The sequence below is a fragment of the Gadus morhua genome, chromosome 1 (genome assembly GCF_902167405.1).
Source record: "Gadus morhua chromosome 1, gadMor3.0, whole genome shotgun sequence".
NCBI lineage: Eukaryota > Metazoa > Chordata > Actinopteri > Gadiformes > Gadidae > Gadus > Gadus morhua.
In genome coordinates, this window is record NC_044048.1 from 12,813,477 (window position 1) to 12,831,124 (window position 17,648).

The 17,648-nt window shown below is 44.9% G+C and overlaps 1 protein-coding gene across 1 annotated transcript in view; it reads left to right on the forward strand.

Annotated features, from left to right (window-relative positions):
• Positions 1-17,648, forward strand: part of opn7b (opsin 7, group member b) — a 43,777-nt gene that overhangs the window by 19,124 nt on the left and 7,005 nt on the right. Inside the window, exons 2-5 of the mRNA XM_030364964.1 lie at positions 2,011-2,098; positions 2,271-2,433; positions 3,891-4,018; positions 11,031-11,365. Of these exons, the coding sequence (XP_030220824.1) occupies positions 2,011-2,098; positions 2,271-2,433; positions 3,891-4,018; positions 11,031-11,365 (714 nt within the window). The remainder of the gene's footprint in view (positions 1-2,010; positions 2,099-2,270; positions 2,434-3,890; positions 4,019-11,030; positions 11,366-17,648) is intronic.

Sequence of the window (17,648 nt, forward strand, 5' to 3'; positions counted from 1 at the left end):
CATGTACAGGGAAATGATAGTGACAATGCCTACAGGATTCTGCAAAAACAGTAACAATATGTGCAATGAAAATAGGCAACAATATTTACAATAAAAATAGGCAACAGCATATACAATAAAAATAGGCAACAATATTTACAATTAAAAAAGGCAACAATATTTACAATAAAAATAAGCAAAACAGCCGCCTTATTGGAGTTCTCCTCCTCAGCACTTCTTCTTCTACATGTTTTTAGACCCTCCCCGCTCATTCTTCTCCCTCCACGGCTCTGGGACTCTGGTAGGGCTAGGCCCGCTGCTAGGGGGGCGGGAAGGAGGCAGCAACGTGTTAACACTCTACGGGCATGCGGGGAGGATGCTTTGCTACAGAAGACGGGCAGAAAGCAAGGCAGGTAGACAAGCAGGCAGAGATGCAGGAGAGCTGACAGGTAACCAGGAAGCAATAAAAGAAGGCAGGAAAGGCATTTTCATTTTGACACTTTTGTGTGTGTCTCAGATTGTTTCCTTTATCTGCTCTTCTGCTCTACTTGTACAATAGATCTTAATGTCATAAAGCTTTGTGTCGCCTTACTGAGATTGAATGGAGGAGACGAGGCCGATCATAGGAAACAGTGTGTATGTGTGTCGGCCACGACACCATGTGGATATGGAAATGTTTCCTTTGGGTTTACGATAATATCCTCGTTACATTAAGCTAACATGAAGTCCCTCTTATGAAGCATTCTGAAATATGATATATAGTCACAATGAGAGATTTGTGCTGTATATATTTTCAAAATAAGTCACAGAAGAAGGGAATGGTGGTGCATCAGTGAGAGCGTTTAGTTTCCTCTCATATGGACATTTATGTTTGCTATCACACTGTTCCGCATCCGGACAGGGGAAGCTCAGTGCTCGGGTATAATGGGCTTACTTAGCACTTTTCCAGACCACACGCAGTCCCAGCAAGTGCTGACACGATTACCAGCAAGTCTCTTTGTTCATGCAAAATCCTGTACAACATATACGTTCTGAGAATATTAAACTAGTAATCAAATGCAAATGAGAATAGACAGCGTATGCAGATGTTGTGTAATTGCCAGCAACCCTTGAGGAACTTATCGCAGATCATTTAACTCTGCTTCGTCATCTCAGAATGTAGTATCAAACCTGTGATTGTGTGGATCCTGGTGGGAGAAGCCTTAAACAATCAACACTCTTTTGGAAACAGCACAGTAGAGCTTGTTGGGAGGTAACTGAAAGGTTCCCCTGAGGTGTTATAAGGACAAGCATAAGTTTAGTAGTAGGGGTATTCATTGAGTCAACTTCTTGAATGTGGCTTGTGGTTTGTTCCGTATCATTTATATGTGGATATGCATAGTTTAATGTTCAGGAGACTCAAGACTCACTTGTTTGGAGTTCGCCAGGACTCTAACCTCCCCTATTAACCCCCACCGCCCCTTCACCTCCATGTTTGTAATTCCTGGCACTTACTGTACACACTTATTGTATGTTGTACATCCTGGCATTTAAAAATAGTACTTTGCATCCCATAGCATCTTATCCTTGCTATCTTTGGTGTATACCGGGAATGCGTTAACATAGCAATTGTAAGTGCCTAGCACTTGTTCTATGAACATCGTTACTGTAACGACAGTGTTATATTGTTGTTTCTTTTTCTTCTGAAAATGTCATGGTATTGTCTGCTAAATGCCCTAAATGTAAATTAAATGTAATGTAAATGTGATGTAAATGTAATGCAAATGTATGTAAATGTCTCTAATTGATTTTGTTCTGTTGGGCCTTGTATGATCCTGAGGGTCTTTATGATACATCGTAGTTTTAATTGTCCAAAAGTCTTCCATAAACCATAGATAGGAAAATGTAATAAAATGGAAAATAGCCTCAGCAAATTAACTTTGCTCAAATTGCATTATACTGCTTTGTAGTCGTTAGAAGTAGTTACTAAAAACAGGACTTTAACGAGTCTGTCTTTGTCCCTTTCTCTGTCTATATTTTCAATTGTCTTAGATGGGAAATGCCTCCGAAATGAATTTGCTTGTGTCAAGCATATCCAAAGAGAACGACTTTCTCATGGCCACCATTTACACTATTTTTGGTAAGTCTTTATTTGAATATTTTTCTCCAGAAACCTCTTGGCTCTTGAACATAACAAAGTGTACGGAACGATTTAACAGAAAATTCAACCCATTAATAGCACCTTATCTTCTAATTCCCCTCCTCCTCTTCTTCTCCTGCTCCTCTTCCTCCTCCTCGTCTTCCTCCACCAGGTGTGCTGTCTCTGATGGGGAATGGCATCCTGCTCTTCGTGGCCTACAGGAAGAAGTCGTCGCTGAAACCTGCAGAGTTCTTCGTGGTCAACCTGGCCATCAGCGACCTCAGCATGACCATCAGCCTCTTCCCCCTGGCCATCCCGTCAGCACTCGCTCACAGGTGAGCGGTCCATTGGCCCTGCCCTGCCCAACCCCATGCCCTCTTCTGCTCCCCCTTTTCGCCATTCCCTCACCTCATGTCTCCCCCACTGCTCTCTTGTTTCCCCTCCCTTTTCTTTTTATTTTGATCTGTCGTTAAATGTTGTTATTGTTTGATTGTTGGAGTTTACATTGGACAGATCTATAGACTGTAGCATGTACACTGAGTGAGCCAGAGGAGCTATCTGCCCCAACCTTTATGGACATTTTTACACTGTCTGGCTCTCATCCTCACTCACCCCAGGGCTATACTGCCTGACGTCCCCGTCGGCCGTCACATTAACTTGCCGTTACATGTGCTCCCTACGGGAGTGTCAAAAAGTGTTACGTTGTGTGCTGAGAACACTGTACCAAGAAGGATGTCATCGTTAATGAATGTTTGCGGCGTGGTCACACGTTTCACCATCGAGAATTGATTGATTATGCGGTTTGGGTGGAGCCATCAGACCGTCCGGCCTTGCCTAGCCGAACGAAACAGCGTACGGAATGCTGATGGAGGAGGACGGCACAGCTGTGGGGTTCGGCCTGTTATGGGCCATTATTGTCTACAAGGTTATACGCCGTGGAATTCACCGAAGAGAGTGTGGAGTAGGATGAGATGGACAGGGCCACACTGAAAACATAGTTGGATGGAGTTTCAAGAGAAAGTACATTTCTTCCTCTGGGGCTCGGAGAATTTATTTGAATCAATAATCCAATATTAACAGGAATTCACTCTCTGCGTTAGGGAATATCTATTAAAGTGTTAATGCCTGGGGATCTCTGTCTCCCGCTTTCTCCGCATTCCAACTATCTCACTCCCTTACCTCCTCCCTGAATGGCATCCCTCACCACTTCCCTCATTGCCCCAGCGGCACTTTAAGTGTGATTGATACGCGACTGTCACACCTCCCGTGATGCCTGTTAACCACCACAGCTAGATGTGAGCTGGAGGTGCTCCCATCGGGGGGCACCAGAGCATGATGGGAAGGTCAGGAGGCAGTGAGGCACCCCCATCCTGGTTCTTCAGCAGGCAGGCACTGAATCATGCCATTTATCAGGCTTTGTTTTTGTATTGCTGTGGATCACAACATCAGTGGCCTGGTATTACAATGTCAGCCAGTGACGCATGACGAATGGTCTCCCTCTTGAGGAGGCGTACAGGTTTTTACAGCTAATTTTTTTAAGTCTCTCTCTCTCCCTCTCTCTCTCTCTCTCTCTCTCTCTCTCTCTCACTTTCACTCTCTCTCTCTCTCTCTCTCTCTCTCTCTCTCTCTCTCTCCCTCTCCCTCACTCTCACTCTCACTCTCACTCTCACTCTCTCTCTCTCTCTCTCTCTCTCTCTCTCTCTCTCTCTCTCTCCCTCTCTCTCACTCTCACTCTCACTCTCACTCTCTCTCTCTCTCTCTCTCTCTCTCTCTCTCTCTCTCTCTCTCTCAGGTGGCTGTTTAACCCGTCGCTGTGCACTGTCTATGCGTTCTGCGGGGTGCTGTTCGGCCTATCCAGTCTGACCAACCTCACTGTGCTCTCCTCCGTCTGCTGGCTCAAAGTCTGCTGCCCCAACTATGGTAAGAAGAAAAACCTACAAAAGATCTGCATTCAGCTTGAAAGACCATGTTGCCCCATTATCATTATAACACATACACGGTAGACGGTTATGGTACGGAAAAATGCAGACGTGAAATTTACAAATAGCATTTTGTCGAACACATGACAATGGTTCTGTTTATGGAGCCTAACCAAGAGGCATAATGGAAATACAGTTTAATTTGATTTAGCAGACCCATTCATCCTACTTAAGGCGGCGACACACTGGGCCGAAAATCAGCGTTGTGAGACTTGAGAGGTCGGTGACATGAGTCTCTTTGGTGTGTACGGTGAAATCGGCCGCGTCGGCGTTCTTTTCAGCCAGTTCAACATGTGTAATCGGCCATTAGAGTCGTTACCATTCTGATTTGTGGAGGGCTAGCAGCTTGACTAGCGAATCAGTGAATCCCGGAAGAGAGGATGGTAAACATACCAGATAAAAAGTGTAAGTGAAAAAAAACTATTTTATACATTTTAAACTTACTAGGCCTACTACTTTATTACATCTTATACTTGATTACTTCTTACAATAAAACACATCTTTGAAAAAGCAAATCTCCCTGCATACTATTGTCTTATATAATAGGCCATGGACTGCTCCTATTGCGTCTGAATGTGGGCCAGTCAGTGTTGTCTATGGACATCCTACACATGAAGTGAACACTTCCTTCGTCCTCCATTCCCATGTAAGAAATGTCACTACTGACAAATTTATGATTTACGATTTATGATTACATTACCTTGACATTTGAACTTTTCACATTCCATTATTCCCTGACCAAAAACTATGCTGCATGTTTCCAACAGCTATGACGCTAGTGTGGTGACTTAGCAGTGATGATGCTACATGAGGCAATTATGCATGCTCGCAGTTCTTCACCCACTTAGTGCGTCTAACTTTTCTCCTTATTTTTCGCTTACGACTTTCTTCTTCCAAAAGAGAAAGCACGAGAGCTGACAAGGCCAGTATCTTCGTATCAACATCATCCATCGTTTGACAACAGTGACTGGTGATGACAGCGTGCTCTGTGTTTTAGTCTAGAGAGAGGACCTTGGGGGTATTCCATCAAAGTCGCTAATGAAAGCGGCGCTTAGTTGATTAAGCCCGGTTAAACTAACTTCCACTTGAGGCTAAGGCCGTTCCATCAACCCAGTTCAGCCGCGCCTTCCTCAGGTTAGTTCAAGCCAGGCCTACGTTATCTTGAATTACGCACGCTCACGAGATATGTAACCAGCCCAGGGGTCTCATTTATAAAACTGCGTGGGATCTTTACTAAAAGTTTACGTGCGCCCAAAAGGTGAGGTGGAGGCCCGAAAAGTAGTTTTGTTCGACAGTCACTGGATTGGGATCACTAACAACAAAAAGCAGAGTGGGTGGCAAATGTTGCTGCAGCAGTGACAGTGGCACGGAGCGCACAGTCCCAGAATTAAAAAAGAAGTGGTCTGACATAAAGGTACATATTTTTATGTACCAATAAATCGTTATGGTCCCTGAATACCCTCTCCCTCAGAATCCTGCCATTTGCATGGTCCTCCATCAGTGCCAGCAGCGCCATGGTGCAGCATTACGCACGGGGCTCACCGCTGTATTGATAGGGTTACGGTAATAAGACTGACCGATAACACCTTGGATAATCAGTTTGTAATCACCCACGTGAAATGTTCTTGAACATAACCCCTTTTTAATGCCTGATTTGTCATGAAAAGCATCAAGAGGAACGGTCAATAATATAACGATTGTGATATTGTGTATGTGGCTTGGTTTTCCACACTTGGGATTTAATTGACATTTGATTATGTGTTTACAGTGTCACATAAAGATATTATTCTATTGACACATGTTGGACAGATGCTTTATTCCATGCAGTCACGCCGTCAGTGGACAGTATGTAGTGACGGGATTAAATATAGAGAATTTTGACCACTTTCAGCCCCATTTTGTGCGTACGCAATGGTTATAAATGAGACCCCAGAACCGTGAATGTCGAATCATAGATCAAATGTACATTTATTCTATGACACTGATTAGCTAGTGATACCATAGACTCTATAATATTACAATACCCTATGAATTGCATAGGGAGTCAATGTGAGCTCATGAATATTCATGAGCAAATGCAAACTGATTGGCCCTAGAAGTGTTCTGAGACACTGCTGCGAACCGGCAACTTTCAAAAATAGAAGAGGCACGAATCTTAAGCGAAGTGCCGGTTTGGGGGCGGCTCTGTGCCGTGCCACTACCGTATCCAATGGAATAGCCTTCATTGACTATAATAGTTTATATTATTTTCGGCGACCGTTTCACTGCCGTGCCGCTTCCGTGCCCCTTCCGGTGGAAACTGGCCTTTATGGTGTCATTTCCAATGCAGCATTGCCAGTCTTTAACCTGTGATCCTCCCATCAATAAGTATATGAAGGGACGGTTTCAGAGCTCTGTGGGATGTTTATGATTTTTTTCTGGGGATGTGCTGAGAACGGAACATTTAATCAATTTGTGTGCTTGCATAAGTCCCTGGAAGCACGTTTCTGGAGGCTTTGCTGGGATCATAACTGTATGCCTTTGAGGGTCAATATGTTTGCTAAACTAACGATTTGCTTTAGTATAGGCTTCCCCCCCCCCCCCCCCCCCAAGGGGGGGGGAAGCCCCAGGGTTAGAAGCCCCAGACTTGCTATGACTGCAGCTCTCAAGCACGCTTTTCAAACCACAAATGAGAGAATATCAGGGCTGCGGTCCCATAGTAAAAATAATAATATTACCTTTATCCTTTCTTAACCTTTTATCCTTGAAATCTTCATGAGGTCAAGGAACGATGTCAAGCAGTATTCATAAGGACTTAGGAACAGACAACCGGAGTGCTAAGTGTAGCCGACCGCACTCACACTAGGCTACAACCGCGGATGTTATAAACGTTTGGTTGCCGTTGGGAAACAACAAAGTTTCGAAGATGGACCACTAAAAGCGCATTTCAGATTCTTGGACAATAGGCTGAAAAATAATACCTGATTACTACGGTTGGAATTGACATGGAAAGGAATGGAATGTAGGCAAGCAGTTACAAAAGGGAAAACAAATTGTCATCACATTGATAATGGTTTCTCACTCCCACACTCCTCTCTCCTGTGAATGGACCAATTGTTGGTCATTTTAAATGTTCCTGCCTCAAGGAATTCTGGGACTGCATTATATTCTTTCCTTTAGTAAAGCATGGTCCAGTGTACCCTGTGCTAAAGGAGATAAGAAAGGAAGCATTGAAGCACCTTTTCATAGCATTGAGAGAATTCAAACAGCTCTTATCATGGCGGCCTCTAAGATTATTCTGGGTCATTTCAGTCAGTAAGCAACCTTCCTAAACAGAGCAGATTATCCGGCCGCAGCCCTGAGGTCATTTTATTTTTTACTTCTAGACAATATTTATCATGTAATTTGTCCCTTAAGGAGAGACACATTACTGTCAAAGAAGCAGACATGCCTATCCAGGAGTGACATTGAAAACATCTAAAGGAGTTTGTTTGATTACCTTTTTAGGTTGTTTTATAGTACTACTTTAAAGCAGTAGGAGACCACTGGGGAACAAGGAGTCAAGGACACAGAGCATATTTCCAATAAAGAACAGATAGCCAGATGTGCTGTGTTGGCAAATGGGATTAATTGGTGTCCTCATGCAAACAAATTGAATAGATCTATTTGACAATGGAGCTTTAGCAAATCTAGCAAATTGTGTGAAATTGATTGGCTTTAGTTTTTAGCTTGGTAATTGATAAGTGAAATGGCACTGATATGGCACACAGTGAGCACATACACACACACAATGAAAAACATGCACACGCACACACACATATACACACACTTAGACTAGACAAGCAAGAGAGAGAGAGAGAGGGAGAGAAAACAAAGAGAGAGAAAGAATGAAAGAGAAGCGCACGAGAGAGAGAGGGCAGAATGTAATACGCCGATGGCAGGTTGACACCCGGTGTGACTTCCATTCTTGAGTTGAGTCCTTAGGGAAATTAACTTGTGGACCTTGAACCCGCTGAGTGCACACCACATGTTTTACAGCTTACCGAACGGATGCCTTGCATTTTTGACATCACCATGATTATGTTAAATATATCAATGCATATAATACCTTGAACAGTGCTGTGGGTGGCTGGAAAAGGGCTTCATGCTACTCTTTGAACGCTACTCTGTGAATGTCTGTTTACTGTTGCCTTGTATAGGGATCAGTGAGAGTGTTCCACATCTTAAACCCAGAGATTGGCAGGAACAGGCAGAAGTGTCTATAGCTGTATACCTACATTGTTTGTGGGGGAGGGGGGGGGGAGGTTGTGTGTGCATGCATGCTTATTCAGTGTACCGATCTCCCTTTTCTTTGTTATGCGTTAACGGCTCTGACACATTTTATTCAGAGTATACACACACACACACACACACACACACACACACACACACACACACACACACACACACACACACACACACACACACACACACACACACACACACACACACACACACACACACACACACACACACACACACACACGCACGCACGCACACACACACACGCACACACACACACGCACACACATATACTGTCTATATCATTATATTCTGATTAATTGATGATTGATTGAACTCTTTTCTCCCTTCAAAGCTGGCTTTGTTTGCTAGCTATAATTTCCATTTGGGATTATTTATTAACTCAATTGAAAGCGCAGAACTAATACAACTAAGCAGCAAAGAATGATACATGGCTTCAATGGCAGAAAACTTTAGGGGTATGTCTGTCTACTGGCTCCCTGATGGTATTTTCCAAAGAGGACGACTGCCACTATTAGGCAAAGTAAAGTCAAGGCAATAGAATAATAAAAAATAAAAGCTTGTGCGAAGTAAAACTGGGTACTTTTTATGCATTTTGTCGACACTACCTTAAATTTTCCAATTATTTGTCAACGTACAACAAGGTTGCTTCAATGCGGCATGAAGGACACATGAAGTGAAAGGGTCTGAGATATCAAAAAGCTATATTTCAAAAAGAGTCAGAAGTACGTGTGGATATTCTAAAGAAAGGCTTGCCCTCAAGGCAGTGTGGGCTAAGACAATTCAATTATATATGTTTCAGAATATAATTGAATTGTCAGAATTCTGAATAACTTCTGACTTGCAAATGGATTATTTAAAGGACCACGGAAAAGGACAATATACCTTAGAGAAAAGCATGGATATTCTTTAGTGTGAAATCACGACAAAGCTTTTAATCACTGGCTTGTTTATGGAGTGCTCTGTCTTCCACTTCTAAGCTACCGGTAGAGCTGGCTTCAGTAAAGGATGAAAGCAACCTGGATTAGCAAGACAGCAGCCTCCATATCATAAACAAGCGTTCTATTCAGAGACACCCTCCTCACTAGCCTGGTCCTACCAGACTCTCGTACTTCATTTAATTTGCACAGAGTCTGGACCTACTCAATTGACAAAGGTTAACTCACTTGAAGGCGGGTGTCTGTTGAAGATTAAAACTATTGGATCTGCCCAGTGCCACTCTGGATCTGCCATAACCAATTGCTAACGTTTGGACGGGAATCACGTTGCGTGCAGGCTGTAAACAAACCAAACACTGTGCGTGAAGATGTCTGTCAACGAGAGCTGACTTTAACGTCATTGATCTCAGTCACATTCCTCTGTTCTGATTGGACTGAGAGTGATACGTGCTATGTGCCCATATGCAGCAGCTTAACAGATTTTATTGGAGGAAATTCAGTTTAGCGAGGAGATCTTTCTCTGAATAGATTATGCAACTCATGGCAACTGATCTTCACGTAGAGGCCCTAATTCTTTTTTATCTGAACATGGGGCTATATATTAGGGAACACGGCTATCGTTTCATTCACCCAGCCGGAGGCTCACAGGGAGTCGACGCCATTCTAGTTTAACATCAGAGCATGCACCCGGTTTCTATGGCATGGAACTGCCCCAGGTTATTTGTATGACTCTGTTTTTGTTTGTAAGATGTCCGGCAAATCTAGTAGCATGAATAGAATAATTCTACATTTCATTTACAATAAAATGATCATGCGTCTTTATTCTTACAAAGAGGGGTATGCAATTAGAAGTTGCATGAAAGTACATCGTGTCTGGTCCCTTATCTCCATATATCACTCTGCATTTGTCGGTAATGAGTCTGCTTTTATTGTTCCTTGTCTCTCTGTCCTTCTATCTCCCCGTCTCTCTCTATCTCTCTGTGTCTCCTGTCTACCTCTATCTGTCTCTGTCTCTCTCTATCTCTCTGTCTCTCTCTGTCCCCCTGTCTCTCTCTGTCCTTCTGTTGTGAAGCTGTGTGCAAGAAGGGTCACCAGCGCCTGCACTGTTTGAGGAAGCTTTCCTCTTTTAACATAGACAAAACCATGATGTCTTTGTTTTATGGTGCTTTTATCGAGTACATTTTAACATTTTCCTTAGCATCATGGTTTGGAAACATATCTTTAAAAAATAAGAATTCCCTCAACAAGATTGTCAAATGGTCTGGTAAGTTGATTTGTGAGCCACAGCCGAACATGGAAGCCCTGTACACCAAACAGTTACAGAGGTTATCACAATCCATTCAAAGTGATAACACCCACCCTTTAAACAGTGCATTTCAGCTGCTTCCCTCCAGACAGAGGCTCAAAGTTCCCCAAAGCAGAACCAACCGCTACAGGAACAGTTTTGTTCCTGCAGCCATTATCTGTACTAATAAATTGTTGCAGGCCCACTAGTGGATAGCATAACTTTGTTGCACTTTCTGATGTACTGAGCGCATCTGTGATTTTTGTCTGTGTGTCCGTCTTTTCTTCCGTGAACGCCCTTTTCTTGACCGGCAAACCAAATTTACCAACGGGTATGAATAAAGCAACCTTGACCTTGACCTTGACCTGTCTCTCTGCCTCTCTCTGTCTCTCTGTCTCTCTCTGTGTCTCCCTGTCTCTCTGCGTCCTTCTGTCCCTCTGTCACTCCAGGTAACAAGTTCTCCTACTGGCATGCCTGCCTGCTGGTGGCGGCGGTGTGGTGCTATGCCATGGTGTTTGCCCTGGGCCCCCTGAGCGGCTGGGGCCAGTACGGCGCCGAGCCCTATGGCACGGCGTGCTGCATCGACTGGAACGCCCCCAGCCACAGCCGGGCGGCCATGAGCTACATCATCTGCCTCTTCTTCTTCTGCTACATTGTCCCCTGCACCGTCATTGCCCTCTCCTACGCCTTCATCCTGATGACCGTCCGGGGGTCCCGCCAGGCCGTCCAGCAGCACATGTCCCCGCAGAACAAGGTCGCCAACACACAGACCCTCATTGTTAAGGTGACAGCCTCTAGAACTCTCCCAACGTTCGCTATAGGGATATCACGCCTTGGTGGCCCAAGCTACATGTGCATGCTGTGACCCCCCGGTGGAGGTTAGGGTTAGGGTTAGTAAATAGCAAGTAATAAGAAAGTGTATTGCCCATCCATACAATATAATAATAATAATAATAATACATTTAATTTAGAGGCGCCTTTCAAGACACCCAAGGTCACCTTACAGAGCATATAGTCATCATACATTTTTTAAAAAGCAAGACATTGTGGAAAAAATAAATAAATAAATAAATAGATAAACATAAGCAATAAGAAATAAATAAAAATAAAAAAAACAATCAAAACAGTGATCAGTTAGACGTTGTGTGCGAGTTTGAACAAGTGAGTTTTGAGTTGTGACTTGAAGGTTGAAATGTTGTCTGACTGTTTTATGTGTGGGGGAAGGGAGTTCCAGAGCCTGGGTGCTGAACAGCTGAATGACCGGGCACCCATTGAAATGAGTCGTGATGTGGGGATACATAGTAGTCCAGCAGAGGTTGAGCGGAGGGAGCGGGAGGGAGTGTATTCTTGGAGGAGGTCGCAGAGATAACTGGGGGCTAGGTTGTGGAGAGCTTTGTAGGTGAGGAGTAGGGTTTTGTATTGGATGCGGTAGTGTAGTGGGAGCAGTGGCGAACTTAGCCCTTTGGGGGCTCCAGGCGAACAGTCATTTGGGGGCCCCTGCATCTACCGGTCTCAGTACCTTATATCGCATAATGAGATACTCCATACAAGGGATGAACAAAAGTCACTATCCTTCTTTCATGCAAATGTTAATTATCTATTTACAAATTGAGAATAACATACAAAACAATAAGATTAGTTATGTTGACACATTACACTGACTGTAAACCATAAGTCCTCATTTACCTGAGGGTTTCCAGTAGCTCACAGCAGCCATCTGCTGTGAGCTACTGGAAACCACTACTGGAAACCCACTGATAGCTGCGTCCAGCTATCACTATATTTCCTGTGCTCTTCAGACCTTTCATGGTTGATTAGATGCATTGCAAGGTTATTCTAGTCTTTAAATCCTTCCTCACTCAGTTGTTTTTGTTTTCCAGAAAGGCAACAACAAAAGCAAAAAACACGGTCTGCACTTTCACTGTAGACTAACCAAGACCTGTTCACCCTCTCACCATTTTTCATTACTATGTAATAGTATGCTTTTGTGAATCTGCGGCCCTTGGGCCAGAGTGCTGGGTCATCCACAAGAATATGTGTGCACCTGCCCAAGACACAGCAGCTTGGGCCAGAGTGCTGGGTCATCCACAGGAATATGTGTCTTGCAGTCATTGTTATCGTTATTGTCATAAATTTCAATAACCAAAGTGGAAGGAGAGTGAGAAATATTCACTACCAGTTGTGCATCATCTCCGTCAGTTTGTTGACACACGTCATTAGCATCGCTGCTGGCTGAGCCAGAGCCACTTGGAATGATAGGAGCAGTAACGTGACAGCAAACGACGTTGACGGCTGCTCTTGATCCGCCGACGGTCCCGCTGCCACTGCGGTGGCTGTAAAACAGCTGGATAGCTTTGGCAGCTTTGAAAGAAAGTCCTGCCTTTGGTCTTTCTTTTTATGTGACCCGCTTTCGTACGATCGCTTCATGTTTCACTCGATTTATGTCTCACTCGATTTCTCTCTCTCTCTCTCTTACCGCCTACTGTTTTGAATTTGACATAATTTCCGCATACGCATGATGAGCGTGATGCGCGTAACATGGAATAGTCCATGTAGTGCAGACTGAAGGGGGGTGCACACGGAAAGATCGTCAAAACATGAGTAATAATTAGACATCCCGATGCTACTATTGTGAAGAGATTTTTATAAAAATAATAAATATGGGGACAAAATATATGCATTGGGGCCCTCTTGACCAGATCAATATTGTAAATAAGAAACTGTTCTTAATGTTTTATCGGGAAAAATAAAGGTAAAAAAAAAAAATGTTGGGGCCCCAAAAACCTTCTATGGGGCCCGGGGCTCCAGGCAAATGCCTGGTTTGCCTAATAGTACGGCCCGCCCCTGACTGGGAGCCAGTGAAGTTGAATGAGGACAGGGGTGATGTGGTCAGATGATTTGGTGCGGGTGATGATCCGGGCGGCTGAGTTCTGAATGATCTGCAGTCTGTTGATAAGTTTGGTGGGGAGTCCGGTGAGGAGGGCGTTGCAGTAGTCTATGCGTGATGTGACAAATGAGTGAACTAGGATTTCAGCGCTGGATTGGGTCAGTGATGGGCGGAGTCTGGCGATGTTGCGGAGGTGGAAGAATGCAGTCCGGGTGATGTTGTGAATATGGGGTGCGAATGAGAGGGTGTTGTCCAGGATGACGCCGAGGCTCTTGACTTTGGAGGAGAAGGGTACTGGGAATCCATCGATAATTATGAGTGGAGCTGGGGTGTGTTGTGATTTAGTGAGGGTGGATTTGGATCCGATGAGCAGGGCCTCGGTCTTGTTTCCATTGAGTTTCAGGAAGTTCCTGCTCAACCAGCTCCGGATCTCTTCCAGGCACGTGATGAGGGAGGTGGGGGGGATGGCAGCGGTGGGTTTGGTGGAGATGTAGACCTGTGTGTCGTCAGCGTAGCAATGAAAATGGACCCCATGGTGACGGAGGAGTGTGCCCAGCGGGAGGAGGTAAGTGGTGAAGAGGAGTGGACCCAAGACTGACCCCTGGGGGACGCCCAGTGAGACACCTGAACACCCAGACTTGTGGTTGCTTAGTTGAACAAATTGTTGACGGCCGGTGAGGTAGGATGTAAACCAGGAGAGTGCAGCACCAGTGATCCCAATACCAGCTAGGCGGTCCAGGAGCAGAGGGTGGGAGATGGTGTCGAATGCTGCGCTGAGATCGAGGAGGATGAGAATGGTGAGTAATCCAGAGTCGGCTGCAAGGAGGAGGTCGTTGGTGATTTTGACTAGGGCTGTTTCAGTGCTGTGTTTTGGACGGAAGCCAGATTGGAACGGTTCGTGGAGATTGTTAGTGTCGAGGTGGGACTGTAGTTGTGCGGCAACCACCCTTTCAAGTGTTTTGGAGATGAAAGGGAGATTGGAGATGGGCCGGTAATGGTTAAGGTCAGTTGGGTCAGCACCAGGTTTTTTTAGGATGGGAGTGATGGCAGCCAGCTTGAGAGTGGGGGGTACAGTACCAGTAGTGAGGGAGGAGTTAATTATGTTGGTGATCATGGGGGAGATGGACGGAAGACATGCTTTGACAAGGGAGGTGGGAAGAGGATCGAGCTGACAGGTGGTGGTTTTGGCTTTGCGGATGAGTTCTGAAACGGTCTGTTCTGTTACTAGGGTGAAGTCAGAGAGGGAGCTGATGAGAGGTTGGCCAGAGGTGATCATCCAGGGTGGGTCATCAGAGGGGGTGCGAGATGAGGCCAGTTGTTGGTGAATGGTGTTGATTTTAGAGCTGAAGAAGTCAAGGAACGCAGTGCATTGGGTGGTGGAAATGTCTGGAGGGAGAGATTTAGGAGGCTGAAGTAAGTGGCTGACTGTTGAGAAGAGGACTCTGCTGTTGCCTGTACCAGTGTTGATGAGGTTGGAGTAGTATGAGGTTTTGGCAGTGGTGAGGGCATTCTTGTAGTGATGGAGGTGGTCCGAATACATTTGGCGGTGTACAGTGAGTTGAGTCTTACTGTAGAGTCGCTCCAGTCGACGACCAGTGGCTTTGAGCTGGCGCAGATGAGGAGTGAACCAGGGAGCAGTGTGGGTGAATGAGACTGAGCGGGTTTTCAGGGGGGCCAGGGTGGTGAGGGAGGAGGAGAGGCAGTTATTGTAGTGAGTCACCAGGGGTCTCATTTATAACCGTTGCGTACGCACAAAACGGGGCTGAAATTGGCGTACGTGACTTTTCACGCCAAGGTTGTGATCTATAAAAAACCAACTTGACGGGAAAATGTGCGCAGCCCTAAGCAAACTCTGACCCATGCGTACGCATGGTTTGGAGGAAAAGGAGAATTGGCGACACAGACGGTGTGGTGGTGAACTGAAGTCAGACCGAAGAATTGCAGAGTGAGAAGAACGATTATGTTTTATCATCGCCCTTCATCAATTTAATTTCAACCCGTATCATGCGTTAAATCCTAATCAGAATAATTTAAGTCCACTGCGTTATTTCTCAGTTATAACTCCAGAAATATCTCCTTAGAATAGAAATAAAAAGAAATTCTCTATATTTAATCCCGTCACTCCATACTGTCCACTGACGGCGCGACTGCATGGAATAAAGCATCTGTCCAACATGTGTCAATAACATAATATTTTTATGTGACACTGTAAACACATGATCGAATGTCAATTAAATCCCAAGTGTGAAAAACCAAGCCACACTCATCACAATCGTTGTCCGTTACTCTTGATGCTTTTCATGACAAATCAGGCATTAAAAAGGGGTTATGTTCAAGAACATTTTACGTGGGTAATTACAAACTGATTATCCAAGGCGTTCTCGTCAGTCTTATTACCGTAACCCTATAAATACAGAGGTGAGCGCCGTGGTAATGCTGCACCATATGGCACTTCTGGCGGACCATGCAAATGGCAGGATTCGGAGGGAGAGGATATTTAGGGAACATAACGATTTATTGGTAGGCTAGATAAAAATATGTAACTATGTCAGACCACTTCTTTTTTTAATTCTTGGACAGTGCGCTCCGTGCTACTGACAGAGTTCACTGCTGCAGCAACATGTTGCCACTCACTCTGCTTTTTGTTGTTGGCGATCCCAATCCCGTGACCGCCGAACAAAACTACCTTTCGGGCCTCCATCTCACCCACAAGTGTCTCCACTTCAACCTCCGTGAAATTTCGCTTTTTTGATTTTCTCAGTACTTCTGCCATTGTTTCCAACAAGACATAATACCGGCATCTGAGTCTGTTTTATATGCAGATCGCATTCATGAGGTCATTTGCATTGACCATTTATGGTTAAAAAGGGGCGTGTAGAGGGCGGAACGTGAAGCTGATTCAGCTGCGCACAATTGTAGTCAGTATGTGATTTATAAAGCAAAGATTGCGTACAGGTGTGCGTACGCAGTGTTTTATAAATCTGAATATTTTTTGGCGCACGCAAAACTTGGCTTCTGGGCGTACGCACATTTTTAGTAACGATCCTACGCACAGTTTTATAAATGAGACCCCAGGTCAGTCAGGGAGGAAGCTGGGGGAGGGTTGGGGTAGGAGCTGATCAGGGTGGAGAGGTCTGTGGTGTTGATAAGTTTGATGTTTCTGAAGGAGATGGTCCGTTGTTCCTTGGTTTTGTGTAGTTGGGTATGAATGTCAAAAAGTACAGCTTTGTGGTCGGAGATGGGGAAATCAATGACATCAATATCCCCGTTTCAGTCAAGGCATCTGTTCATTTTATGTTTAAAAGCCATCCTGCGACCTGCCAGGTCCAGAGTTGACATCCACTGTGTTAATATATATATATATTTGTATTCAACATATTGGGCCCTATCTTGCATCCGGCGCAAGTGACTTAGTCACTGGCGCATACGTCGTTGCTAGTTTACAACTGGCGCAGAGCGCTCTTTTGCCACCTGCGCCACTCGCCGGTAAATTAGGGAATGATCTTGCGCCCCAAGGGGCGGTTCGGCGGAAGGAGGAGGCGTGTTCTGGCGCAAACGGTATTTTGCCGTCTCTGAATACCATTGCGCTACTGACCAGGAAATACCTGGTTTAAAGTCAGTGGCGCGTTGTTCAGATGCTATTTTAAGGGCGCAAGCATACATGCGCATGCGATGCATACGGATTGCTTGTGCACCTCGCGCATACACTTTGCTTCTCTCATCTACCTAGCCGCACATTCTTGGTAAATTATTTGGGAAAGAACAGCTGATGCAGCGGTAATAAGTTGTAGGCTACTTTTTAATCAATGCATCTGCAAACACCGTACAGCAAACACATATTTTCTTGACACAGACATCGTGTAGGCCTACATGCCCATAACTTTTAGGATTGATGAGTAGGCCTATTTGATCGTGAAAAACATTGTTTTACCGCGAGTGAGTGTTAAAAATAATTAATGAATGCGGGCGCGGGTGTGTGCTCTGTTTAAACACACGCAAACTAAACGCTCTCATCATCATCTCATCTTCGTCCGCTTATCGGGGGTCGGGTCGCGGGGGGAGCAGCTCAAGCAGGGGGCCCCAGACTTCCCTTTCCCGGGCCACATTGACCAGCTCTGACGGGGGGATCCCGAGGCGTTCCCAAGCCAGTGTTGAGATATAATCTCTCCACCTAGTCCTG